At 32.0% G+C, this 27,152-nt stretch overlaps 2 protein-coding genes across 4 annotated transcripts; one reads left to right on the plus strand and one right to left on the minus strand.

Moving 5' to 3' along the window:
• Positions 1–12,037: 12,037 nt before the first annotated feature.
• Positions 12,038–18,841, plus strand: LOC125842661 (protein NRT1/ PTR FAMILY 7.3-like). The gene is made up of 5 exons (XM_049521984.1): positions 12,038–12,157; positions 12,450–12,564; positions 16,825–17,042; positions 17,209–17,756; positions 17,841–18,841. The coding sequence occupies exons 1-5, from the start codon at positions 12,131–12,133 to the stop codon at positions 18,718–18,720; spliced, it is 1,788 nt and encodes a 595-aa protein (XP_049377941.1). The 5' UTR covers positions 12,038–12,130; the 3' UTR covers positions 18,721–18,841.
• Positions 18,842–19,258: 417 nt separating this feature from the next.
• LOC125842274 (pyruvate kinase isozyme G, chloroplastic) lies at positions 19,259–27,152 on the minus strand. 3 transcript variants are annotated; one of them, XM_049521544.1, is made up of 12 exons: positions 26,718–27,152; positions 25,513–25,764; positions 24,055–24,220; positions 23,484–23,618; positions 23,272–23,382; positions 23,043–23,131; positions 22,282–22,344; positions 21,020–21,195; positions 20,774–20,876; positions 20,435–20,583; positions 19,674–19,782; positions 19,259–19,559 (listed from the first exon to the last, which is right to left on the minus strand). In XM_049521544.1, exons 1-12 carry the CDS (start codon positions 26,988–26,990, stop codon positions 19,446–19,448), a joined length of 1,740 nt encoding a protein of 579 aa, XP_049377501.1. In that variant the 5' UTR covers positions 26,991–27,152; the 3' UTR covers positions 19,259–19,445. The 3 variants fall into 3 exon arrangements, with proteins under 3 accessions (XP_049377501.1, XP_049377503.1, XP_049377502.1); XM_049521546.1 differs by having other exon boundaries at positions 26,730–27,014; XM_049521545.1 differs by having other exon boundaries at positions 25,513–25,759; positions 26,725–27,014.

Genomic DNA, 27,152 nt, shown 5'->3' on the forward strand with positions numbered 1-27,152 from the left:
CAAAATAGAATATTACACCTTTGGAAAAAAAAAAAAAGGTCATAAAATTTGTTAGAAACCTAATATATTTGGTGTTTTGACTCCTCGTTCCAATTTTAACATTTAACTGGATTGGGCCTTTTTGCCACATTACTGCATATTGTGGCCCAGCAGGTAGTGTTTATGGTATGGTGAAACACAATTTAAAATGTGAAAATTTTATAAATGACAATTATTAGACTAATATTTTCAAGTTATAGCAGTAGAATATAGCTTTCAACACTATTGGCAATGGGGTCCGGGAGGCCCTCAAAAAAAGCGATAGAGCAAGAAAGAAAGAAAGGATCAAAACATCATGGGCCGCACGCAAAAGAAGAGAGAGGATTGTAACAATAAAAAATTTCAGGTTGTAACATTTTATTAAAAAAAAAGATTTTTTAAGTAATTGTAAAAAATTGTTTTGAAAAAAATAAAAAAATAAAAAAGGAAAATAAATCGATTTTGAAGAAAAAAAATGGAAATAGGTGTATTAATTAATTTATAAATAAAAAATGATATGCTATAACTCTCAATTAAAATGTTATAAGTAGTAATATTTAAAAAGTAGGTTTAAAACATGTAATATTGTCTCTTAAATATATATGTTGGTTATAATTTCCAAGAAGTGCTACAATCATCTAAAAGAAGAAAATAAATAAAAAGAATGGAGTCTGGTCAGTGCATCAAAAATATTTTTTAGCGGCAATAGATTAATTGTTTTTTAGCGGCATTTAATTAGCACTCTTTGTAAATATCCCTAAAGCCGATAGCGAGTACTGATTCCAATAGCAATTAATTAATGCCAATAAAAACTTTATCACACTTTGTTAATATGTATATTTATTACTGCTAAAAGCTGTTTTTGTTGTAGTGATGGATGCTGCATAATAGTCAGGAGACGAGATGAATATACATTTTTCTTTCACAATATGCATAAAAATCCAAAGCTGATTATGACCCCCTTTTTATCTCAATCCAAATCGCAAGCAAATCTATTGTTGGGCTTTCTAGTTCTTGGGTCTCTTCATGGTTTAGCACTATAGGTCCAATATGGACAGCCTCTGGGCTATCTATGTTCACAACATACTGCCCACCTCAACTATGAAGGGATATAACTAGAGAAAATTATCTAAATACACATCTTATTTTATCATAATCTCTTAAATTTCTTATCATTTAAAAACATTTCCAAAATCTCCTCTCGCTGATACATCCCTATCCCCCTATCGGACACATCCTTCACCTACGTATCCGGATGTCTGCTGATGTATTCATAAGTCCAGTGATGTCTCCGGATATCCTATCCCCTCTCTAATACATTTCTCTCCTCTCGGATACATCCCTCACCTATGTATCCAGATCTCCAGTGATGTATTTGGAAGTCTAGTGATGTATCCAAAATTCATAAATTTTTAAGGGATTTTGTAATTTGAAAAAGAGTAGAAAAATAATGTAATTAACTGTCAACACTATGAGATTTATGTAAATTATATTTTAACTACACAAGTGTAAATAATGGTATCTTGTACATATTTTGACGATACCTTGTACATATTTCGACGATTGACTGCGTAAATAAATCAAACTTGAAAGTAAACTCATTAGTGCGAAGAGTGCGTTATAATTTGTGGCCGACTGCCTAGCTAATAATTGTATAGAGTCTGTTCCTTTGTTGCACCCACAGCCCAATATAATTTGTGTCCTAGTTAGAATTAGGAAGTTTGTGAATATTCGTCGTAGTTTAGTATTTTATTTTATTTTTGGGTGTGTTTGGTGACAGAATTAATATGATTTATAAGTTTGATAGTATAAACTAGTTATTGGATAATCTTTTGAATAGATGATATAACTTTTTTCGAAGAAACTTAACAAGGATGATGATTAACAAAATCATTTGATCATAAGTAGGCTGATAAAATTGGTTTTAAAAAGAAAAAGATACCTAATTAGACATACCATTAATTAAAAGTTTCCTACCATATATTGAGAAAAATAAACTTAGATACATGTATTTTTGCTACCAGATACACTAAAATAGGGAGAGAGGTGAGCAAGATGAGGAGGGAGGCAAGTGAGATTTTTGTTATGTATCACACATACATGTGAATCACACTAGATACACACTAGATACATGTGGTGTGATTCACATGTACGTATTTGGGATACCAGATACATAGGAGAATGGCGAGCGATATGGGAAAAAGGCGAGGGAGACAAGCGAGATTTGTTATGCACGCGAATCCACTTGGATACAATATATCTAGAACAAATTTGACCCATCTATCCTGAGACACATGTATCCGATAAGATACGTAATATTGCAAACTAGAGTGTATCTAAGTAGTTAGCTCCTAAATTAGTAGAATTTATGTACATTTCCTTTAAAAAATAAATAACCACCAAATTAAATCCGATCCATTAGATTTAGGTCGGATAATTGACTTTTTAAAAATGAATTAAATTTGAATATTATTGATATTACCCACTAAAGAATGAATATTCAGATGAATAATATGCATATCTATATTATCACTATCCAGGTGTATGTTATTTTCATGAATTCTTGACTGTAATATACCCATCAATAGACCTACTGCTGTACCGACAAAGTCAACCTAAAATATTTATTCATGTGTTTATAATATAAGTACATCCAGAAATCGGTCAGCCCTCATCCTCTTGGGATGTAACCTTACCTCCTCGTAACTCGTCCTATTGTACTCTAGACTACCTCAAGCCAAAAGAGTGGTCTAACCGCACTGATTGGATTGTTTTCCTCGTCTAAGAATCGAAAGCACACATTCTCTAATCCTACCAAATTCTCACTTTCACTTATTTGTAGTCATCGATCATTGATATATATATATTCAATGTATAACAACTGTATAATCAATATACACACAGATTAAAGCATAAGCGTGGGCAAATAATTCAGCACTCAATCCACTAATATTATGTTTAAGTTTTCTGATTGTNATTGTGGTCCAAATCTCCTGAACGAATATGAATTTAAATGGATTATGCTTACTATTTTATAGTGCTTCACACGACTCATCATTTAATTCTTCTCTCTATCCCCAAAAATTGCATGTCAACATCATCTTATAAAAAGAAATATTTTAATATATATATATATATATATATATAGTGTAAAATAATTTTATAGTTTGTTGTTATAACAGACTAACAAACGTATCCGTAAATTATACAAACTCACCCGCGCTTAAACTGTAAGTACAATCGGTAAATATGCAAACTATAGCTATGAAGCATAATTAAGTTTATTATAGTGGCTATTTGTGTAAATATTCCTAAATATTATATCATTAAAAAGCTTATTTATAAATATTATTTGAAGATTTAATAATTTTTTTAAAAATACTTATATTAATAATGTACGAAACTTAAACTCTTTAAAGAAAGTTGAAATGCATAGATCGTTGTGTCATTATTATAAGTTATGTGACATGATCCACCAACAGAGCAAGTAGAAGAAGAAAAGGGAAATATTATGATAGTTAATGATTAATTCAAAGACTTTTTAAACTCTAATAAAATCCCTCCAAAAAAATAATAGAGTAAAGTGAGAAAAAAATAATGAAAATAGCAGTTTTTTTTCATGATAATTGGATCCTAATCAATTGTATTTTAATAGCTAGTGTAGCTTATTGTTGATTCAGACAGGTTCCTAATTTTAAATTCGGAAAATTCTAAAATATTGCTTCCTCATTTTTGAAAATAAATATTATTGTAAATATTCTTTACAAAAAATATATTCAAATACAATAATAAAAATATTTGAAATCTATGATTAAACGTTAGCTAATTATAGGATCATGAAGCAGAGCCAATGAATATAGTTAATACCAACATAAGTTATGGTGCAGTGATTAGACTGTTTCATCCTTAATCAAATGTCTCGAATTCGAGTCGGGCCTCCAACAAATGTGTCAACACAAGGACCATAATAAGGTACCTATGCCAGAAAAGTGAGGCCATATATATATATACAAGTTGGTTCTAAGAATCAACAAAATGAGTGGTGAATATCCATCTGGTCCCATTATACACTACTTGTTTAACTTTTTGTATGATTTGGAAAATATTTTGAAAAATGAATAAAGAAAACATTTGTCACTAGAAGTAGGCAAAGGACTTCCCTTAGTACGATCGATTCAAGCTCATGACACGTACTATTTTTTTGTTTTTTAGATTCAATATAAATTTTACGAAATTATCTTTTGAACTATGTTATTATCAAGCTCAGAAGCACAATAAACCTCTTTATTATTTTTTCTCATAATTCTAATATGAAATTCGCCTAATATATTAATTGCATTCCTATTTTTTGATAATTATGATAGTATTAAATAGACCTAAAGTATTAAAATGGATAGATTATTTTCTTTTAGTTAGCCGACTCCGGAATTTGAACTGAAGATTGTCTTGTCACCCAATAATTATTTTCTTTCGTGTCCTAAATTGCTTGCGTATCTTAGTGTTGGAAAAAAAAACATGATGTTAACACACAATATATCGATGTGTCCAAATTTTCTTCTTTTAATTTCCCCCATATATAACATTTCTTGTTTTTTCCTATGTATAGCCCCACATACCAAAATGTTTGTTGATGGAGGTTTTTGTCGCTTAGTCAAATTCTCTAGTAAATTCTATAATAAATAGCTAAAATAATATCATCTCAAGAATTAACATTTATATGTAATTTTAAACAAAACACATTATTGGGTAGGAAAAAGGACATGGGTGGGTAGTCAATAGTGAGTACTGGGGGTAGGGGTTTGGGGCATTGAGGGCAGGAATAGAGTTAGTAAGGGTTCAAAGATTTATTTGAACACCTTTTGATAAAAAGTTATGCTTGGTGAAAATTTTATTGTATGTATATTTAATAAAATATTGAATTTTCTTCGATTTCTTCATGTGTTTACTTCTTCATATTTTGACCTTCCTAATGAAAATTTTGGCTCCCGCTACTGATTAAGGGGTTGAGAAGAGACGATGAACCTAGAATGCATACTAATGGATCTTGTTTCCCTTACTTTAAGAAAGTCATTTTTCTGTTATTTTAAGATACTTGTGTTTTCTTAGAGAAAATAGTTTCCAAACATTTTAATCAACCAAACGTAAAAACTAAAAACATTTCTCATAACACATTTTCTTCTTTCTTTTGAGCCAAATGTCTATTAGAAACAATCTCTTTATCCTACAAATTATGTAGAGATAACGTCTGCATACAATCAACCATGTACCCTCCCTATATCTCATTTATTTAAATTATACTGAATATGTTATTTTTCGTAAAAACATATTCTCCACCAAAATTGTTTCTTGTTGGGTCATCCTGAAGAGTTTCCTTTGTTTTTAAAAAATGCACTCAAAAAACTATAATAATGTATCATGATTCACTGCTGTCGTCTAAATGAAAACTACTTGACCATTTAGGTGTGTTCGTTACTAAGGAAAATGTATTTTATGGAAAAGGTTTTTTAGGAAAATAAGTGGATATTTTTTTAACTTTTTTTATATTTGGTATATAAACAAAAAATATTATCCTAAGAGAGTATATATAATTTAGACAAATATATGGGGAGGGTAGAGACGTGGGAGGACTGAGGATGGAAACTACAGGGGTAAAGATGAGGTGCATAGAAGGTTGTGAAGGAAAAAATCAATGTGGAATACCTCGTGAAACTTGTTGTGACATTTGAAAATCTAATGTCCCTAAAAGGTTTTAGCACTCTTTGTTAATGTACATATTTATTACCGCTAGTTAAAAGTTGTTTTTGTTATAGTTATGTAGCCTTTTTTTAAAAAAAAAAAATTAAAGAAAAACATCAATATATCTGTAGGATTGATTGTTTGGTAATAGTCATGTAGAGAATATCTATAAACTAGCTAGAACCAAAATATGTGAATTCATGTCAATCACCAAATTTCATATATTTGTACAATATATAGTAGTTTCTATGGCTACGATAAGAAAGGCATCAATCTATGAGCAATTGGAATATTTAGAAGTAACAAAATGTTTATTGTGTGCATGGATGATGGATCCTAATATATATATATATATATATATATATATATATATATATTCCTCCATGTAAAGGTAGAACAACTACAATCTCCAAACATATATATGATGTAGATTAATTAATATTTCAAAATTTTGTAGGACCAAAGGACTGTTGGTAATAGACTTAGGAGTCTTTCGTGTGAGGTATAAGGTATAAGATATAAAGTATAATAATTTTAGGATAAAATATAAGATTATCTTATCCTACGTTTGGCTGGAGGTATTAATTAGATATATAGTTTTTAAATTATTTATCCCATCATTTATACCACATAGTGAATAACTTATTTTGAAATAACTTGTTCCCGGCCAAACGACTCCTTATACTCATAAAAAAATTGTATAAATTACTGATTTACCAGCATGGTTGGATAGTTGTTATGAAAAGTAGTATATTGTCTGGTATATTGTTTTGATGAATATATTATTTAGATAGATATCAAATAATTACATATTTTAAAAAAATAGACTCCAGTAAATTAATTTGCTTACATATGGTTCGAATAAAATTAGGTATCTGGACAATCAAAAGTGCAAGAGCTGAGTCAACACCAAATTTGATATCATGATCTGATAACGATATTATGTAGGCACTATATATATGCTTACAATATTCCTTGGTCTTTTTTTCCCCTTTCGTCTAGTATTTAATATTCGTATTAAAATATAATTAATTTAAATTTATATTGCGTAGGATTTATTTGAAGGAATCTCTTCCGTTCAAAATAATTTTATAATCAAAGGTTGAAAGTCGAAATCAAAATATTTAATTAAGAAAGGAGGAGTTGTATTTGTTACAGAGCACATTCTTTGATGGTTATAACTTATAATATTCCTTGGTCACATTATGGATACTATGGTATAAAATAAACTTTAATCTTAACACTTTTTTTTTTTTTTTGTGTATTTTCATTCTTTAAATTTGGCTCACTGCTTTTTTTTTTTAATACTTTTTTTTGTGTCTATTACATGTCATCCAGCTCTCATTTTTGTTCCCTTCACATGCATCTTTGAGCTCTTTGTAATTTACATTATTAAACTTTTTTCATTTGATTAACTTTTTTAACACATTTCCTCAAGTATTTATTTATAGTTATTATATACTAAACGCCTGAAAATATTACTATACCTATAGTGGGTGACAATGAAATTTTATTATGTTGATCATTTTTATTGTTGAGAAGTAATTATGTTTTGATAAGTTTTTTTATGAATCGATTTGGTCGATATATGTAGCTTATTTTTTTATTTTTTATATAGCTTAAATTGACCTAGAGTTTTAAAGGGATAATTTGGATTAAGGAAACTACACCCAATGATCTTGAAAATGATACTCTTGAACTTTTGACCCTCATGCTTTCAAGGTCAAAAGACAAAATTTGTTAATTTTGAAGTTTTATCCATGAAAAAAGCGAGATTAAAAGTTTAAGACCACCTACATTCATGATCATTTTTGTAAATCACACTTTTGAATGATGCCTAAAATAATCCGTCAATGATCTATGCTTAGCCCTTAGGCCAATGTGTCTAAATTTGGATGGATCATGTTATATTTTTATTGGCTAATTTTGATATCTTTATACATATCTAATATATGCTGGACAATCAGAGATGACGTGAGAAAAATATTATAAAACATGCTTCCTTTAAAAAAGAAAAGAGATTTTTTTATTGATAAAGGGGTTCGAGAACCCATAACACTAATGCGAAAAGCATTTTCACCAATCTTCCTTACCATTGAGTTATTAATCAATTTTGTTTAGGGTTCACAAGTTAATATACATATATATTTATTTAATTTTCTAATACAAACACATAATTTACGGAAAAGCTAGTGAGTTTGTCTGAATCCACAAACCCCCACCTAGCTCCGCGCCTTCGTGGACAATCAACACCTTATATAAGCAAAAGATTCTTTACACGTACGATCGTGTTAAGCCTAATTTCTAAGAATTTGGTTGAATTATTCATAAAAAACTATATATGATCGAAAATAAATTGTAACAGAAAAAAGAAGCAAGAAGAATTTCTAATATGCTAATTGATTGGCATCAAATTTTATTCCTTTGCATGGCTGTTGATACGCATAATCCACAAGAAAAGAACATCAAAAAAAATTATAGGAAATTATTCTTTTCATCAAACGCTTATTCATTAATTTAATTAGGCAATTTCTTATTCTTCTTTTCCAATTTATTTACCAACCTAGTGATATATATAAATTTGGGGATAATATATTATCTCTTCCACACTACAAATAGAAAATATATTGATTCATTGTAAATTTAAAGAATCATTTTGTGTTATGAAAAAAAGTACAATATGCCTTTGCCAAAGACTATTTCTTCTTGTTACGTACTATTTTTATCAGAAAAATCATTTTCCTCATTTTTAAGGTATTATTTTTCTTAGAAAAAAAATATTTTCCAAAATTTTTATTACCAATCAAATTTAAAAAAATATTTGCAATCCAAGTCAAAAGTCTATATGAAAAATACAGACCAAACCTAAATGAATATTCCTCCTATGAACTAATACCTAACTCTCTTCCACCCTATGTAATTTTTTAAATCTCCTTAAGTGTGTTGAATAAAAGCCCTATAAATAAACTATTCTGCTTCAAAATTAAGAGTTTATTTGGATTGATTTTCCACTTATAACTTAGAAGTTATAACTTAGAAATTTCAACTTATAACTTCTGAATTATTTATGTAATATTTTAACTTTAAATCATGTGTTTATAATTTTATTTTTTTTAGTTTATCCAAACACTTCAAAAATATTTAAAAATTATTTTAAATTAAAAACACTTAAAATAAGTCAATTCAAATAGTCTCTTAAACAAATATCCGCACACAACTTTCAGAAGAGTGACACCATCTTAAAGTGATATAGTGCAAGTGACGTGCAAGAAAAATGCATGTAAAGAGTGAGTTGTAAATTAATTTTGTTTTATTTTACTAACCATATTTCAAATTAACTTGAGTTTTTAGATGATTTTTTTACTAATCAGAAAAAGGAAAAAAAAGTAGGGTCAATTTGATGAAAGGATCGACAAAATGAATTAGAGTTCTGTAATGTATGAGTGCCATTAATTTGGATTTTTTTTTAGTTTCAATAACTAAGTATCAAAGCGAATACTTCAAAGAGATATGTATAGTGAAGTGATGACATGAGACTTAACTAAATGTTTTTACTTTGTGCATAGCTTTGAAGCACACAAAAAGAAGTCAATAAATTTTAGTGATCATAAATATTTAATTGATATTTGTTACATAAATAATCTTCAGATAAGTCCATGAAATTGTTGGACATGCGAACAAAATCCAACTTAGGTGAAAAGAAAAGAATGTTATAAAGATATTTTTAATGATGCGAGATGTTTTACAAAAAATTATGCGAACTCAAACAATAGTGAACAACATAAACACCGTACAATGTATGATCAACATGAAAAATTATCACCATCCAGTCACAAATTAATTGTTACATAAATAAGGATTCATCAATTTTGAAGTTGATTTGGATCAAATTGAAGTAAAAATAAAAGAAAATGTGTTATTGAAATTTCTATACAAGAAATTATGATGATGGCCAGAAATTTTGACCTCAAACCTTAATAAATCACCAGGATTTCAGCTACAAATACTGAAAAGGTTCTAGCGATCATCATAACTTATGTTAAGACATGTCTTATCACTAAAATTATAATGATTAATCAAGATGCGTGATTAAAATTCTGAAGAATATCATAACTTATCGTAAAACCAGGTATTGTTCAATATCAAATAAAAAATCAGGACAATCCAATTATTTTTAGTGAATATCATGTTGTTGTTGTTGTTTTCAAGTGAAATGAAATCATCAGATTTTTTAATTGGAATCTTATCCACCTCCAACATAATTGTTTGAAGATGCTGCAAATGTATCTAGAGAACTTAAGTCATTAGTAATAGTTTGATTATTCCAAGAAAATATATACTTCAATTATCAATGGCTAGAATCAACTTCTTATTCTCTTTAACAAATTGAAGCTCTTTCAAGAAGATTTTTCGAATAATTTCAAGAATAAAAATTATGTAGGTGCATAATTGGCTCTATTATATAAAAAATATATAACAACGATGTTGTTTCGTATTTTATTTAGTATATGCAAAGATAATAGTGTTCTTAAAAAATACCTTTTCATTCATCTAATGAATATTCCTATACTTTTTTAAGAAAAAATTGTCTAGATAGATAGCTTCTTAGATAATCTAATCTGAAAAATCAAGATATAATTTAGCACTTAGTTCCTAATTTATCATTTATCATTAATTATAGTTATTTCTCCAAATTAAGCATTTCTAAATTGTTATATTTATGATATAATAAAATTATTATTTTATTTATTCTTTTTTTAAAAGTGTGTCAAGTCGATACTGAACAAGTAAAGATGGATGGGAATAAGTTTTATCTCACGTAATAAGTCTAATTTCGCTCCAAATTACTCATTAGCCCGTTGAGTAATTTGTAAATATAGACCCTAAGCTATTTCACTCATTGCCTTAAAAATTCGATTAGTCTTTAATGAAATGTTCAAATTCTTTCATATAATTAGTGAAATGAAAACCAATTAACTTTTAAGATCTTAGATATAAATATTTAAGATCTTAAATATAATTAGTGAAATGAAAAACCAATAATTCAAAGCGTGTAAAAGGAATAAGAAAACACTAATTATGCACATGATGCTTAATTATTTAAAATAAAGAGTCAATATTAAAGAATAGTCCACTTTTAAACTAAGATAGTTAAGTCTTTCAACAAATTAAAACATACTATTTTATTATTATTGAAATGAGTGAATATTTCATGTGTCAAAAAAAAAGCAACCATTTGAAAGACAAGAGGGATATATATAGAAGGGGACCTCAAATATTAGGTGTCATCTATAGTATTTTTATTTTTGATATCATAGAGAAATCAAGCTCACTCCCCACCCCAACCTCATCAAGTACCTTTCGTCAAAAAATTATACTACAAATTAAAAAAATTATCAACTTGATTTCTCCACTATTCCTATCCCCACCTCACCTCTTTAATTAGGTCCTAAACAATTTTTTCGAAATGCGTTTAAATCCTATGCAATATAGGATAAATATTTATATACTTATTGATACTTCCTCCGTTTCACAAAGAATGACCTAGTTTGACTTGGCACAAAGTTTAAGAAAATAAAGAAGACTTTTAAATCTTGTGGTCTTAAATTAAAGTTATGTCAAATGTATAAAAATGTCCTTTAATCTTGTGGTCTTAAACATGCCACATGGAAAGTTGAAATCAAAATGTTACCAAAAAAAAGAAAGAGGTCATTCTTTTAATTTGAAACAGACTAAAAAAGAAATGAGGTCATTCTTTTTTAAACGGAGGGAGTAGTACATAATTACAATTAATTTTTTTGATAAATAACTATCTAACATGTTAATTATTGCAAGTAAATTAAATTGGTCAGCGTATACATACAACATTGCAACTTAAATTTATAAAAAGAATGAATTGCGTTTAACTCAACCTTAAAAGTTAGTTCAAAAGATAAAAGAATCCTAAAAGGGTTGATGCGGGACTCTTTACTTCCCTCAAGCCCAACTTGAGGCTAGACATCTAATGCATAGGCAATTTAATATAAAGAGTCCAACACCGAAAATGAAAATTGAAATAAATCATATTCTGATATCATACTATATCATAGTGAAATGTATGTATATGATCTCATCTAAAAACTTAAATTATAAAAAAATACCGAACACATTTTTTTTAGTTAATTATTACCTATGTCTCTATGACTTGTTTTTCCACCACAAGTTAATCTCCACCGTTAGAGACAAAGAAGTGCCTCAAACCTCTATAAATACAAATGTGTGTCACTCACTTTCATCCATACCCTCAACCAACTTACTTTCTCTCTTCATTTCCACTATCAAACATCTCCTCTTTCAACTTATATTCATTTTATTTATTTTGAGTTATCATCAATCAATGGCTTGCTTAGAACTCTCCAAAGAGGTATATAATATAATTTTTTTTTTAATTTCTTGTAATGATTATTAATTAATTAGTTATAAAAATCATGAATTTAGCTCACTCTTCTTTAGTCTTAGTGCCAACCATTTACCTATATTGAGTTATAGAGAAAATCACATATCTTTATAATCTTCTCATGCAAAGGGAACACATTTTTTAAAATTTTTTTTTCAAGAAAGTGAAAAGAGAATGATCTTGTAGTTATAGTATTTATTCACTAAAAAAGTGTATTTTTTTTTTTTGTTGGAAATGAAATCTTGATGATCATAAATAGGTGAAGGTGAAAGGAGAAGAAGTAGAGTGTACTAATGATGGAACTGTTGATTTTTATGGAATGCCTGCAAACAGAGCAAAAACTGGAAAATGGCTAGCTGGAATTATGCTTCTATGTAAGTTTTTTTTTTTTTGTTTTACACACAAAAAAACATAATTTTTCCTTGAAAAAGGCAAAAAAGAAGAAGAAAAAGAACTGATATTACAATGTACTTATATTTTCTTTTTTATACAGTATAGTTTTTTCCCCACATTAAAATAAGTAAGTGTTAAGATATGTCATAGTCTATATATGGTATTAAATTCTCTGACTTCATGACCGACTCTTTTTTCCCCTTTGGTGTTTGGAAAAGGTGGTTATGACATAAAAAAATAAATAAAAATAATACATTAGACTAATTTTTTTGGTTAGATTTTGCAGAAGAGTTTTACAAATTTGAACACTTGTTTTCACTAATTTTTACCTATCGAAAATAACTTTTTAAGGTACCATTTGCGTATATTCTATTTTTTTCACACTCTAACAATGAAATTATACTAAATAAAAATGCATGTCTAAACGTAACGAATTCCAAGAATTTTTTTTTTCTTTCAAGTTTTCCTTGAATTTCCAACTTCTTCAAAAAAACATTTGCTTTCTATTTTTTTTTCTTTTTCTATCTTTAGTCTTAAATAAAAGGAAAAGATGATAACTATGGGAAGTAGTGAGAATTGAGTAATAAATGAAGCCAGCTATCATATGAGGAAAATGCCAAAGAGTTATAAGAGCAAAGACTAGTTTTACAAGCAAAATACTAAGGACGACATGTGTCAAATTTTTTTTTCTTATATTGACAGATCTAATTATATACGTATATAAAATTTGTATGTATATAAAACTTTTGGGAGGGGGGGAGTTTGAGAGTTCAGAGACGGTATGTACTTTGTGATAGGATTTTTTTGGCAGTAATAGCCAAAATTCAGTAGAAAAAAACAAAGAGACAAAAGTGGAAGAGGTGGGGATGGGGTAAGGGGATGGCGGTGGTGACAAATTAAAAGCATGCAGTAATACAAAATACATTTTTGACACTAAAATATATTCATACAAATATGGGTGCCACGTAATATAATGAAAAAAAATATTCATGGTGGACCCCATAATTGATCTGGATTTTGCTTATCCTTATTTTCTTTTTTATTGTGTTTCATTTTATAAGTAATTTTTTTTCTGAAATATAATTTGTGTTTCATAATTACTAGAAACATGACTATTTAGGGATGTAGGATGATTATAAGTTTATATGAGTACTAAATTAAACTTAATTATTAGCGCTAAACATGCTATAACTATGTAAGTTGCATGAGGATCGGAAAACATGTGGTATGCATCGATATATAGGGTTAAAAATTGAAAGTATCAATGAATATTAGTGTCCTTATACGGGTTTTTGATTGGTTGTTGGACTAGTACGTAGAAGGATGGCGTATTAAATATTGAAACGTGTATCAATGAACATGAAGTGTTTTTATACCATTTTCTGATTGGTTGTTGGATTAGTATGTGGAAGGATGAGGTGTTAAAACTGAAATGTGTATCAATAATGAATATCGGTGTTCTTATAACATTTTCTCATTGGTTGTTGGACTAGTACGTAGAAGGATGGCGTGTTAAAAACTGAAAGACGTATTAATGAATATCGGTGTTCATCATTGTAACTTCTTTTGTTTGGTTATTGAACTAGTACATAGAAGGATAGCGTATTAAACGTCGAAAAGCGTATCAACAAATAGAAGTGTTCTTATAATTGGCGTTTAGTACGTAGAAAGATGACGTATTAACGGTATAAAGATGTATCAATAAATATTGTATCATGTTTTGTGATAAATCATTGGTCTTATATAAATTGCCTTTTATTGAGAGTGTAGTGACAAGTTCGGAATGGAGAATTTTTACATGCTCTGATTATTGTTTGGTACAAAAGGATAGTAATATATTATAACTTAGTATGCATCACTACAAGAGAGTGGCAGAGCATGGCTACTGCTAGTATACGGGAAGGAGGGTAGGGGTTGATTATAATATTTACTAATACTATTGGGCGATATACTTCTAACAAAGAGAGTTCTGACTTTGTCTGCTTCTAGGCAAACGGAGGAATTACCCATAACAAAACGGAGTTTGTCATCCTTAACTGTTTTGATTGGTCATTCTACTAGTGGGGAATAAGGAAAATGTTTCGATGAATAGAGTATGGAAAGTGGTTTATATTCAATACTGAAAAGTCGCTCGGCATGTCTTAATAATTAGGAGTAGGGGTGTACAAAATCGAATTGAAAACCAAATCAAACCGCAAACTGAGTCAAATAGAGAAAAAAAACCAACTAGTGGTTGGTTTAACTTGGTTTGGTATTGGAAATAAAAACCCGACTATATTTGGATTGATTGGTTTTAATTTAAAAAAAAAATAACCCGAGACCAAACCAACCCGACATTATATATATAATTTTAAAATTTTATTTTATACATAAAAATATTTACTTTGATATAATTTTTAAATATTTCTTATACTTTTTCATAGTTTTTATCTTTTAATATATTATTTCAAGTTTGAAACTTAGAATTCTGAATGGTTAAATAAAGATTATAGTCCACAGATGTTGGTAATTATAATAAAGTTTAAATCAAAATCAGATTAATACTAATGCAAAAAGAAAATCAATTCAACACTAAGAATGACAATAATATTGAATATTTATTCTTTGATTTTACATTGGTTTAGACAATTCAAATACATAATCTAATTTAATTTCCTTTAATATTTAGTCATGTAACTAATACTTATTAAACTTATTTTAGCATGATTTCGTACTTTTAAATTATGATCATTTTCATTATGACTTGTTAATTTGCAATTGTTATTTTACGTGATTTTATTATTATTATTTTTTTGTTGATTATTTTAGTATCATTACTCATATCATATTTTGTGTTATTTTCTTAAGAAACACCTTAGATAGTTGTATTTTGGTAGGACTAAAGAAATATTTGAAGTACAAGTAAATTATATGTTTGTATGAACATTTTACTAGAAAAACCCGAAAAAATCCAAAAAAACCCGAGGTTGAAAAATCCGAGTTTAATTGGTTTAGTTTGGTTTATAGATTTAAAAATCCGACACAAATGGTTTGGTTTGATATTTGAAAAACCCGAACCAACTCGGCCATGTACACCCCTAATTAGGAGTACTTGAAAATAATTAATGATTGGAGTACTTCGCACGCCCAAAATTCGCAAAAAGGGCATAGTGTTGGCATATTTTGACATTAGGGCATATCATGTTGCCAAGTTGGCATTAGGGCATAGTGTTGGCAAGTATTGACATTTGAGTGCTTGCTTATGTACTTAAATTGATTTAAAAGGGGAAAAATAAAAGAGGAAACAAAATATTACTTCTTCGGTCCACTTTTACTTGTCAAATATACTAAAAATGGATGTCCATTTTTACTTGTTTAGATTGAAATATTATAATTTATCACTTAGTTCCTAAAAATGGATATCCTTGAAAAATGAAGATGTAATTTATCACTTAGCTCCTAATTTAACCCTTGTTACTAAATATAGACATTTCCCAAAAAACATTTGTATTTATTATATTCAAATAGTGATATAGTAAAATTGTCATTCAATTTTATGTTTCTTGAGAGAGGTGTCAAGTCAATACTGGATAAGTAAAATTGGACAGAGGGAGGTAGCCCCTTTTATTTCTTTCCACAAGTGAATGATTTAAATGTGGTAGGAATATCACTACCATATCAATGTCATGGTTAACTACTTTTTTAGGTGTACAATTATCACTAATATTAACTACTAATCTAAGAAAGTAAAGCCTATATATTGACAAGAAATTGATTGGAAGAGAGATAAATGAAATATTTGTTGTTACTACCTAATTATCATATTCAAACCTAGTACTATATAGTTTGCCACAATTTGTGGTTTATCTTACTTGAGAGGGTAAAGTTGAAAATTTTCCACATTTTCACAAGTGTGTCTCGGTCTTGATCGATCGATTTACCTAGTTAACCATGCTAAATCGTGTGGATGTTACATTCCCCTAACTGTGTCTCGGGCTTGATCGATTGATTTACCTAGTTATAACCATGCTAAATCCCACTATTTTGGGGAACGTAACATCCACATGACAAAATGTACTAATTCAACTATCTCATAGACGACTATGTCTTAACCTTGATTGATCGACTTAACTAGTTAGCCACTATGTAACACGGATAAAACCAAATCGATTGATTCAACTATCTCATGAACGAACGTTCTTTTCTTAATTGATTGAACAATAAAAGGATCACCTAACTTTCTAAATTCGATTTATGTCCAGTGAATCAAGGTTTAGCTACTCTCGCGTTTTTTGGTGTTGGGGTGAATTTGGTGTTGTTCCTAACAAGAGTGCTGCAACAAAACAATGCTGAAGCTGCGAATAATGTGAGCATATGGACGGGCACTGTCTACATTTTCTCTCTTCTTGGCGCATTTCTTAGTGACTCTTACTGGGGAAGATTCAAAAGTTGTGCCATTTTTCAAGTCATCTATGTAACGGTAAGTATCCAATTACTTGGACAGACCCCACTTGTGGAATTACACTGGATATGTTGTTGTATTAGTAGTAATAATCGTTGCACAACATCATATCCAAATTCAATGATCTTGAATTCTTGGAAGTAATTCACTAGTAATTAATGCAATGATTATAACTTGTTAACAGGGATTAGTACTATTATCACTGACGACACAACGTTACTTACTCAAACCGGAAGGTTGTGGGGAACGAGAAACTCTATGTGGGGTGCATTCAAACATGGAGATCAGTCTATTCTATGTCTCTGTGTACATGATTGCTCTCGGATACGGAGGCTACCAACCTAACATTGCTACCTTTGGAGCTGATCAGTTCGATGCACGTGATCCTAGGGAGAAACAATCGAAACTAGCCTTCTTCAGCTACTTCTACCTAGCCTTGAACCTTGGTTCGCTTTTCTCTAACACTGTTTTAGACTACTTTGAGGATGAAGGCAAGTGGGCTCTTGGTTTCTGGGCGTCTGCTGCGTCTGCCTTTGCTGGATTGGTTCTCTTTCTTGGAGGCACCGCGAAGTATAGACATTTCAGGTCTAGTGGCAATCCTATAATCAGGTTTTCTCAGGTTATAGTCGCTGCATCGAAGAAATGGAGTGTAGAGACACCAGAGAATGAAGACGAGTTATATGAAGGCGATGATGAGAGCAATAGGAAAATGCTACATACTCATGGTTTCAGGTGAGTAACAAAACACTAATGTTCAAAGAACTTGTGTCTGTACTGTATTTAACCCGTTCTAATAAAAAGTTGTTTTAAACGTAGATTCTTGGATAGAGCGGCCCTGATGACATCCAAAGAACAGGACAACGAGAAGCAGAGTAATCGCAACCAATGGCGCCTCTGCCCTGTTTCACAAGTTGAAGAGGTTAAATGCATTTTGAGGCTGTTGCCAATTTGGCTATGTACTATAGTTTACTCGGTAGTGTTTACTCAAATGGCGTCAATCTTTGTTGAGCAAGGAGACGCCATGAAAACTACCATTGGAAACTTCAGGATTCCTGCTGCTAGTATGTCTACCTTTGACATCATGAGTGTAGCAGTGTTCATATTCCTGTATCGTCGAGTCCTTGATCCTATAGTCAAAAACATTAAAAAGATCAAGGGAGAGGGTCAAGGGATAACTCAACTTCAACGAATGGGTATCGGACTAGTCATAGCTGTGATGGCGATGCTTTCAGCAGCAATTGTGGAGTGCTACAGGCTCAAGTACGCGAAAAAAGAGTGTACACATTGTGAAGGCTCAAGCTCTCTGAGTATCTTTTGGCAGGTTCCTCAATACTCTTTGATAGGAGCTTCAGAAGTGTTCATGTACGTAGGACAACTGGAGTTTTTCAACGAGCAAGCACCGGATGGTCTCAAGAGCTTCGGAAGTGCATTGTGTATGACATCGATATCACTAGGAAACTACGTGAGTAGTTTACTCGTGAGCGTTGTGATGAAAATTTCTACAACTGATAACATGTCTGGATGGATCCCAGGTAACCTCAATGAAGGTCACTTAGACAGGTTTTACTTTCTTTTAGCTGGCTTGACAATCTTAGATTTAGTTGCTTTCATAGCCTGTGCCAAGTGGTATAAGGGTATAAAGCATGATGGTGAAATGATTCAACAAATAAAGGAAGAAGATAAATGTGAAGTTTAATGTAACTTTCTCATACTTTATTAGGCATTTTTGCCACAACAAATAAACAAGAGGATGAACTATATCTCCTCAACTTTTGTACAGATTTACTTTTTAAGACAAGTTATCGTTATTCTACTTATGGTTACAGTGCCTCTATCGAAGAAGAACAAGTCTAATACTCCAACCCTGGTTTTTGGGGATTCTATTTCGATATTCACCTGGAAACTCATATCTTTATATACGAAATCACCTTCCCCACCCNCCCCCCCCCCCCCCCCCCAAAAAAAAAACAATTCCTTACCTTACCATCAAGAGAATGCAGCTTCTGGAATGGGAATAGCCCATGCACAGAGGAAGCTGTTTCCAAAAACCTTTAAATAGTTCTGTTTTGCTTTGCCTGTCATCAACAACAACACACGGGGTTCTATTTTGGCATTGTTTTGCTTTGCCAGTGATCGTGAGATAGTAATTGTTTTCTGATTTCTAATACACCATGACATATCCAAATGGAATTGTGACAATGATAAATTTTAAAATGATGCTAAATTAAGTTATCAAATCTTAAGCTTCCATTCTCAGATTTGCTAGAAAGTTCATACAAAAATGATACACAGATACATGTGTATCTCAAAATTGTAACTTTTAAGAAGATTTTTCCAATTTCATCAAATGCGGAACTGTATATAAGAAACTGTATCCTAGATGTCTACCACTCAACATGATTCGACCAAAGAATACGCATATTAACTTTGGACCTTACGGACTTGTATGTGGTGAGTAGAATGCCTACGCCAGATAGGTTGTGCTCCACTTTGGACAAGAGTGACATATTGCCCATCCTTCACCGAGCTTTTGTTCTACAGGATACACGAAACAAAAGAATTAGCTGTGTTTTGCATGGAGTATCCTCAATCTCAAACAAGAAATGCCGAGGGAAAAACACATTAAAAAGACAGGAGAACGTCACTAACCACTAAAAGCTTGATAGCTCGGGAAAAGGTCTCTTCTGCATCTTCTGAAAACTCCATATATATAGGGACGACACCATGAAACAGAGCAAGACGCTGCTTCACCCTTTCACTGCCACAAAAGATAGATTCATGTCCTACGTCAATAAATATATCCGTAAACACATCTTGATAGATTGATAAATAGAGAGACATGGAGAGGCCACTTGCTAGAGGTGGCAACATTAGCCCATGAAAACATGACCCTGACCATTGACCCGTCCATTTATTAGCTCAGCCCGTTTTAGCCAATCAATAAAATTGGATTGATATGTAGATCAAACTGACCCATGAGAAATCTTGTCAAAATATTTTCAAAAAGTCATTTTTGTTATTTGATATATTTTATATATAAACATAATAAAGAAAAAAATAGTTTTATTAGGTACTAAAAAATTATAAAAGAAACTAAAACTTAGTAAGAATTGGGGGTTTGGGTTATGATACACTTTCTAATTCATTTTAACCCAACCCATTTCTGCCCATATAACTTTTGGGCGGGTTATTGGCCCACTATTAACTCAGCCCATTTTGACCAGCTCAAATTCAGTTCAACCTGCCCAATTGGCAACATTATTCTTCATATAGCGTTAAAGAACTCAACACTTTACATTAAAACACAGAGAAAATAGCTCAGCAATGGAGCAGGTCAAGCGAAGTCCCTAAAGACTATAATTGTGACTAGAGAAAGACTAAGCCATGACCCAATATATTAATTTACTTACTTGTTCGTGAAAGCAAATATTGTTGATGAAGGCCGATTATGACTTAAAATTATTGCCATGGACCCAGTTCTTGTGAAGACAATGAGGGGAGTGCTAAGGGTATCAGCCATTGTGGAAGAGTGGAAGGCAAACATTTCACCCATATGGCCCTGCAAAATATATCAAACAGATAAGCATTTTGCGTAACAATAAAAGTTGAACGTGATTTCCTGGTTGGATAATACGGGAAATAAAAACAGATAAAGATCCAATAATATATATAACTCTTTTTGAGAGAAGGGTAAATTGAAACGTGAAGTTAACAAACTACAATACATATAATCCGTACACCACATATACCTTATGGGCGACAGTTTGACTTGGAGAACTAGTACTGTTTTGTAGGCTTGACTCAGTCCTTAATGCAACAACATGCATTACGTGAACTGCCTTCAACGGGTACCTACGCATTTGTGGAAATAGATGGTTCATTATTTACAAATCAACTATTCCAGGTTACTAAATAACACACAATATAACAAACAAAAAACCACAAAATAAAAGAGGATTCTAATTGAAATAGTTTGTGTCTAGAACAATACTTACTTCCCATGAGCGGTTTCCCCTGAAAGCATTACAGCATCAGCACCTTCACGTACTGCAATAGAAATGTCTGAGACTTCTGCCCTGGTTGGGGTTGGGTGATCTATCATGCTTTCAAGCATGTTTGTGGCTACTATAACAGGTTTTTGCATGCTCCGACACCTTCTAATAATGTCTTCCTGTGGATACATGTAATAGCAGTTTCTCAGTTCTGACTAAGTTCCTAAAGTAAGATACCAAAGGGTAAGGGGGTGAAGGAATTTCTCCAAGAGAAAAGATCATTGACGTCGGTGGCCAGAATGAATGCACTTTAGTGGTCAATCCTGTTTCAATAATTCTAGCACTTACTTTTGTAGTGTTAATTAAGAGAATCAAATTGATTATGTTAATAGATAGAAACTTTGGCCTCCTAAACTAGTGAACGTTTCCCTGTTGGTTTATTCCAATTTACATCAGGAATAAGAACAATCATTTCCTTGCGACAAAAATTCACGATAAGTAACTAATCTTTGACAAGAGTATGATAATACCACACAACATTCAGTTCAGAAAAGAGGTGTAAATGTAGTTTGAAAGTAAACCATGCTGAATGAAAGAAGAGAAAAAGAATATTGAAGAACAATAATTCTCCTATAATTGCAATGGGGTTTTATTGCTGCAGAGGCACCAGGGGGTTAAAAGGCTGAATGAACAGGACATGTTTGTTTTGATGGGCACCACAGCTGTGTATATTGGAAAGACAGGCAGACAAACTGACACGGAGAAATAGTTCAAAGGTAACAGGAAACTCCAAGCTTAGTAGGTCGACTAACATACAGATTTTTCATATGCATCAGTGCTACGTTTCTCCTCCCGAACTACTAGGAGCATTTGATTCCAAATCTATGCAATTGAGTGATATTATAAAACATTCTTGTTCAGGCTTCAGTTGCCACGGAAATATTTATAATTGTATGCCTACTGCTATTTTGAACGTTCTGGTTAACTTGCGATGGGATTATAAGAACAAAAACTTTTGTGAAAAATCAACAGTAATACCACATAAATATATTCAACGATTACTCGCCTCCCTTCTATGATTTTGTTATATTTTGTTCGCCATATTGACCAAAGAGCACAGATTTAACCAAGATGATGTGATTCGTGATGGAACATAAGTCTTCTTTAGCAAGAGATGGTATTATAAAGATCTAACCATCTCCGCACTTGATAATACCTATTAAAGGCTCATGAAATGAAGCTGTATGCATCGGCATTGAGATTACCTGCAGCAGTGGGACTTCCTCGATTGGAAGCTCAGCTCCAAGATCACCACGGGCCACCATTGCCTATCAACAGTTGCATAACATAACTTAGAAAGATGTCCAAAAAGATGTTAAAATAATTGTTGTGGTCATTTAGAAGATCAAATCGATGTAGCACGAGTAACTTGGCTTAGATTGGCATTTTGATCTGCTAAATAAAACAACTAACTTCGCCAGTAGAATTGTCAATCAAAAGCTTTGAGACACCACCCATTAATACAATCAGAGTTCTGGGAAAGCAACTAGAACTACACAAGAAGATTGACCAGCCCTTCTTCATAAGATACAACTATATTTCTACAGCAAAATTTCCTACTTCTATTAATAATTTCTACTGCTGCCAGAAATACTTCCAACACACATATACCAAGAAATAAGAAACGCAAAGTAGAGATCAAATCCATTTTATTTTGCACCAACATTTTCACCTATGTTGCTCGGACTCTTCAAAAATGTTGACGGGTGCGTGTCAGATCCTCCAAAAATAGTGTATTTTTAAGGGATCCGACACGGGTGCGGCAACATTTTTGGAGAGTCCGAGCAACTTAGATTTTCACTGCATCATCCTTCACTCGATAAATAGAAGAAAGACAATAAAAATACTGATATCATTTTCGTTACGGAACCTTACCCAACACACTCGGTCACACACTGACATAGGAAAAATAGCATGAGTACTGAAGTTAATTAAATAGGCAACATTTTAAACACACTGAACTAACCCCATCAGATGCAGTTAAGATCGAGTGGAGATTTGGGATGGAGTCTGCACTTTCAATCTTTACAATAACATGAATATCTGCATTACAACCTGCAAAGTAGCTCTTCCAAGTTCAGAAAAAAAGAAGAAGGAATGCAACTATGAAAGCCTTTGACAAGGTTACATCCCTACAAATAATAGGTAGGAGATCCTTATCCCAAAAAAAACATAATAGGTAGTAGAAACTTTACTTTTAAGGTAATCTTTCAATTCATGGACCACCTTTGCATCCTTCACAAAGGAAACAGCATAGAAGTCAACTTGATTGTCCACGCCAAACTTAATATCATCCCAGTCTTTCTCTGTATAAGTTACAAAAAAAGATCAAGCTAAAGTGTGGTCTTAGTAAAAAATTAGTAAGTAAAATATTGTACGGAGGTGGGGTTCCAGAAATTGAACAAACCTGTTATTGAAGGTAGGGTGGCACTTTTTCCTCTTACATTTAGATGCCGTCTTGATTTCAGTTCTCCCCCATCAATAACTTCACATTTCACTACATCGCTGGTTTTTGACTTCACAACTAATGACATCATCCCACCTGGATGAACAAGAGTAGGTAATTGAGATTACGGGACAAAAAGGTTTTTTTCCCAAGAGACAAAAATAGAAAATCTGGATCCAAAGAGCACTCTACTCATTATTGATTTTTTTGCTTGAGATGCAACCCCATTCCAAAACAATCACAAAATGATATTTAATCTTTGCAAGAACAATTCACAATTCCAGTTTTGTGTGCTGCAATTAGTTAATAAACTAAGAAAAACTTAATTACCTAATACAATTCCAGAATTTCACAGGAACTGTTAGACAAGACAAGTGCCTCTCACGTTCAACCCAAAGGCCTTTTTTAAGTCCTCTCGCACCGAAGCAATTCCCGGATTTGTCTTTTAAAAACATGGTTTGTGCTATAGCAATGTTTCAGCTAAGGAAATAGTGTTTATCAAGAAAAAATGAATTAGTAAAAATTCAATTACCGTCAACGAGTAGTGTGTCACCCGACTCCACATCATTTATGAAATCGTCATAATTTACACTAACAGTGTCTTCTGTGCTGACTCCTCTTTTAATGGTAAAGTTGAATTCTTGACCCTCCTTAAGGAGTATGGGTTGTGGCACATCTCCACTTCTCACCTCAGGTCCCTGCAAGATATATCATAGGCAACATAAGAATATGACAGGAAGGGGCTCGTTAGCATAGTGTATAATTGTCCTATAACTTATATCTCATCTTAAAACACTAAATAAACAAGTTACTTTAACTATCGCACTTGGGAAGAGGAAGACTACCGTGACAGGTTTCACAGTCTTCATAATAGAACAAAGGTCAAGCATGACAAAGAAGACATGGTTATGCACATTGTAATTGGCAACTGGATAAATATCCAAAATGTATTAACTTGTCTATAGAACAACATGTGACATTAGCAATTCTTTACAACTGAAGATGACAATCTAGCAACAGAAGATGGATCTCAATTTTCATTTCTTTTAGTCGATAGCTCAGTTCCAACACGACCTTCATATCAGTTGAAAAAAAAAAAACTAAATTGCCTCACCCATTTGCGAATCCAAAACAAAATGAACAGTATAACAGCTTTTAAGTCCCACATACCCAAACTTACAAGTCTATTTCTTGATGATGCTAGGGATAAGTGGTAGCCACAAGAACAGGAACTGGACAGGATTTTCAGTGTTCACTCTGTTTACTTTGGTAAAACACAAAAAGAATACTAAGGAAATCAGTCACCCTGTCCATCAATCCTCGACATGCCAAACTGATCACTTGAAAAGCAGTTTTTACCATCTAGTTGCCCTAAAGTTTAGTTTATAAGAGGAAGGAGCACAAGTCTTTGTTTGATAATATGAAAAGGATGGTTTGTCTATTCACCTAGATTACTTTACTACCACCACCACCCCAACCCTTCTCACGTTGCTTCCAAGGATTAGCAAAATCGAAATAGTGAAATTCTTAGGTCATCTCAATGGGTTCAAAAGCCACCAAAGCTGCATGTATTTGCTTATGATATTGACACTCCCAGCTGTGGTAAAAAGCAGGACAACTGAATCCCAAAAAATTTGCTAGACTCAAATAACCCACTTCAATCGAAAAAATATTAAGGCATATGCTATATTGATTTTGTTTTCTTTATAACATTGATGTATGGGCCAACTTGTGTGCACCTCGCTTTTTCCGCCGGGTGCCTGTTACTTCCCACCAACACAGGTATCAGAGTCGACTCTGCCTATCAAAGCTTATACAGATGAGAAAAATCACCTAGTTTTTTTATGTCTGCTTAGATTTAAACCCTGGTTTTCAAGGCTTGCACCCACTTAATTGACCACTAGGTCACACATCGGGTGCATAAAACTATGTGATCATATTTTAGACAAACACTAATATTTGCAACTAGGGAGCTAATAATAAGCATTACCTTAGTGTCCAACATTATTGCTATAACCTTGTTCTCAAATTGAGCATTGTATTCTTTAACAAGGTCAATTGTTTTCTGATGTGATGCATGGTCTCCGTGTGACATATTCATACGTGCCACGTTCATTCCAGCTTCTGCCAATTTCCAGATCATCTCCTTTGAGCTTGTAGAGGGACCAATTGTGCAAACTATCTTGGTTTTTCTTGGAGAGTTCAGATACACGCTTTCCTTTCCCAGACTGTAAGGACTGGACTGAACCACAGAAGGGAGAAAATTACCATAAGTTGCTTTTAAGAAAAAGGACTCATTAGAATGTTCAAAATATATGCTGTTTACAGGAAACAAATGGCTAAAAGGGAGAATTTTGATAAGGAAAAACAATACATCAATATAAGTTTCTGTTTGCTCAAAATACATAACATCTATTAAATGTGAAAACTTTTGAATAGGCATGTGCAAAGTGTGCATTCAACTCTTTACTAGAAAGGGGCAGTTAGAATTTGTTTGCTCTTGTTTTCATAGGTTCCTCTCCCTTCTCTGGGATATCCAAAAATCACAAACATAAGACCACTGATAATGAATGAAAAGCATTTGCAATAGATAGGCTAACAGAGCTTACTAAAATAAGCATCAATTGCCAGAAAATCCAGATGTATTCACATCCTTCCATTTACTTAAACGTTTAGATTGAGTAATATACAGGGGATGCATTTTCTCAAGAATAAATGTCATTCTCGCCAATTAAATTTCATATACTTCCGCATGTAATGCACTTTGTTCAGACGGCAAGCCTTGAATCAAAGGCTCGCAAGATAAATATTGCATAGGAAGCAAAGCCAGGATTTTCACTTGAAAAGTAAACACACAACTAGCCCAAAAGAGTTCGACATCTACTATATATATAAAAATAATTTTTACCATATATAAATAATATATTTTTTGGCCGATGAACCCCTGATCCTGTCCTGCACTAGCCGGGAAGCGCTTCATGCATAAATAAGGTCTTTTTAATTGCACTTTCTCAATGCAAAACTTAAACTTTAACAAATGAAAACGTACAGATGCATCAATAAACAGAAACAGGCAGGTACATACAAAAAATATATACTCCATTCCAATTTATGTAACACAGTTGAAATGTCGAGATTCAAACTTTTAAAACATTGAACATCGATTACTGCGAAAAGGAAAGTGGATTGACTTACAGATGACGTAAGAGGTACATTGAAATTACTGTTATCATCATCATAACTAGCATGAATATTGTTATTAGCACCATGAATATGGTCAGGTGATTTAACAGCCACGATTTGACTCAAACCGTTCACTCGTTTTCGGTGGAAACGCAAATCGGAGAAGAACAAATCACCGATGTTCTTCGCCGATGAAAGCCGATCCAACGAGGCGGCTGATTTAGCCGCCGCGTCGGATTTCAATGCGGTGTGTAGTCCTCCTGTATGCAAATTCAATGCCGCCATTAAAGTAGTAGTAAAAATGAAGAGTTGATAGCTACGAAGAAACGAGAAGAAGAAGAAGAAAAAATGGAGCAAGTGTTTTGTGTGTGTTTGTGGTGAAATGAGGGGAAAGAGACGTGAGTTCCAAAGAGAAGCGGCTCAGAGTAAACAGAGAGAGTTGTGACT

The sequence above is a fragment of the Solanum stenotomum genome, chromosome 10 (genome assembly GCF_019186545.1).
Source record: "Solanum stenotomum isolate F172 chromosome 10, ASM1918654v1, whole genome shotgun sequence".
Taxonomy (NCBI): domain Eukaryota; kingdom Viridiplantae; phylum Streptophyta; class Magnoliopsida; order Solanales; family Solanaceae; genus Solanum; species Solanum stenotomum.

Coding starts and splice junctions, on each gene's coding strand:
- LOC125842661 (XM_049521984.1), top strand. CDS start 12,131: ATGGCTTGCTTAGAACTCTCCAAAGAG. Junction 12,158..12,449: donor GCTTAGAACTCTCCAAAGAG/GTATATAATATA, acceptor GATCATAAATAG/GTGAAGGTGAAAGGAGAAGA. Junction 12,565..16,824: donor AGCTGGAATTATGCTTCTAT/GTAAGTTTTTTT, acceptor ATTTATGTCCAG/TGAATCAAGGTTTAGCTACT.
- LOC125842274 (XM_049521544.1), bottom strand. CDS start 26,990: ATGGCGGCATTGAATTTGCATACAGGAGGACTACACACCGCATTGAAA. Junction 21,196..22,281: donor AGGAAGTCCCACTGCTGCAG/GTAATCTCAATG, acceptor ATGTATCCACAG/GAAGACATTATTAGAAGGTG. Junction 20,877..21,019: donor GGGGAAACCGCTCATGGGAA/GTAAGTATTGTT, acceptor ACAAATGCGTAG/GTACCCGTTGAAGGCAGTTC.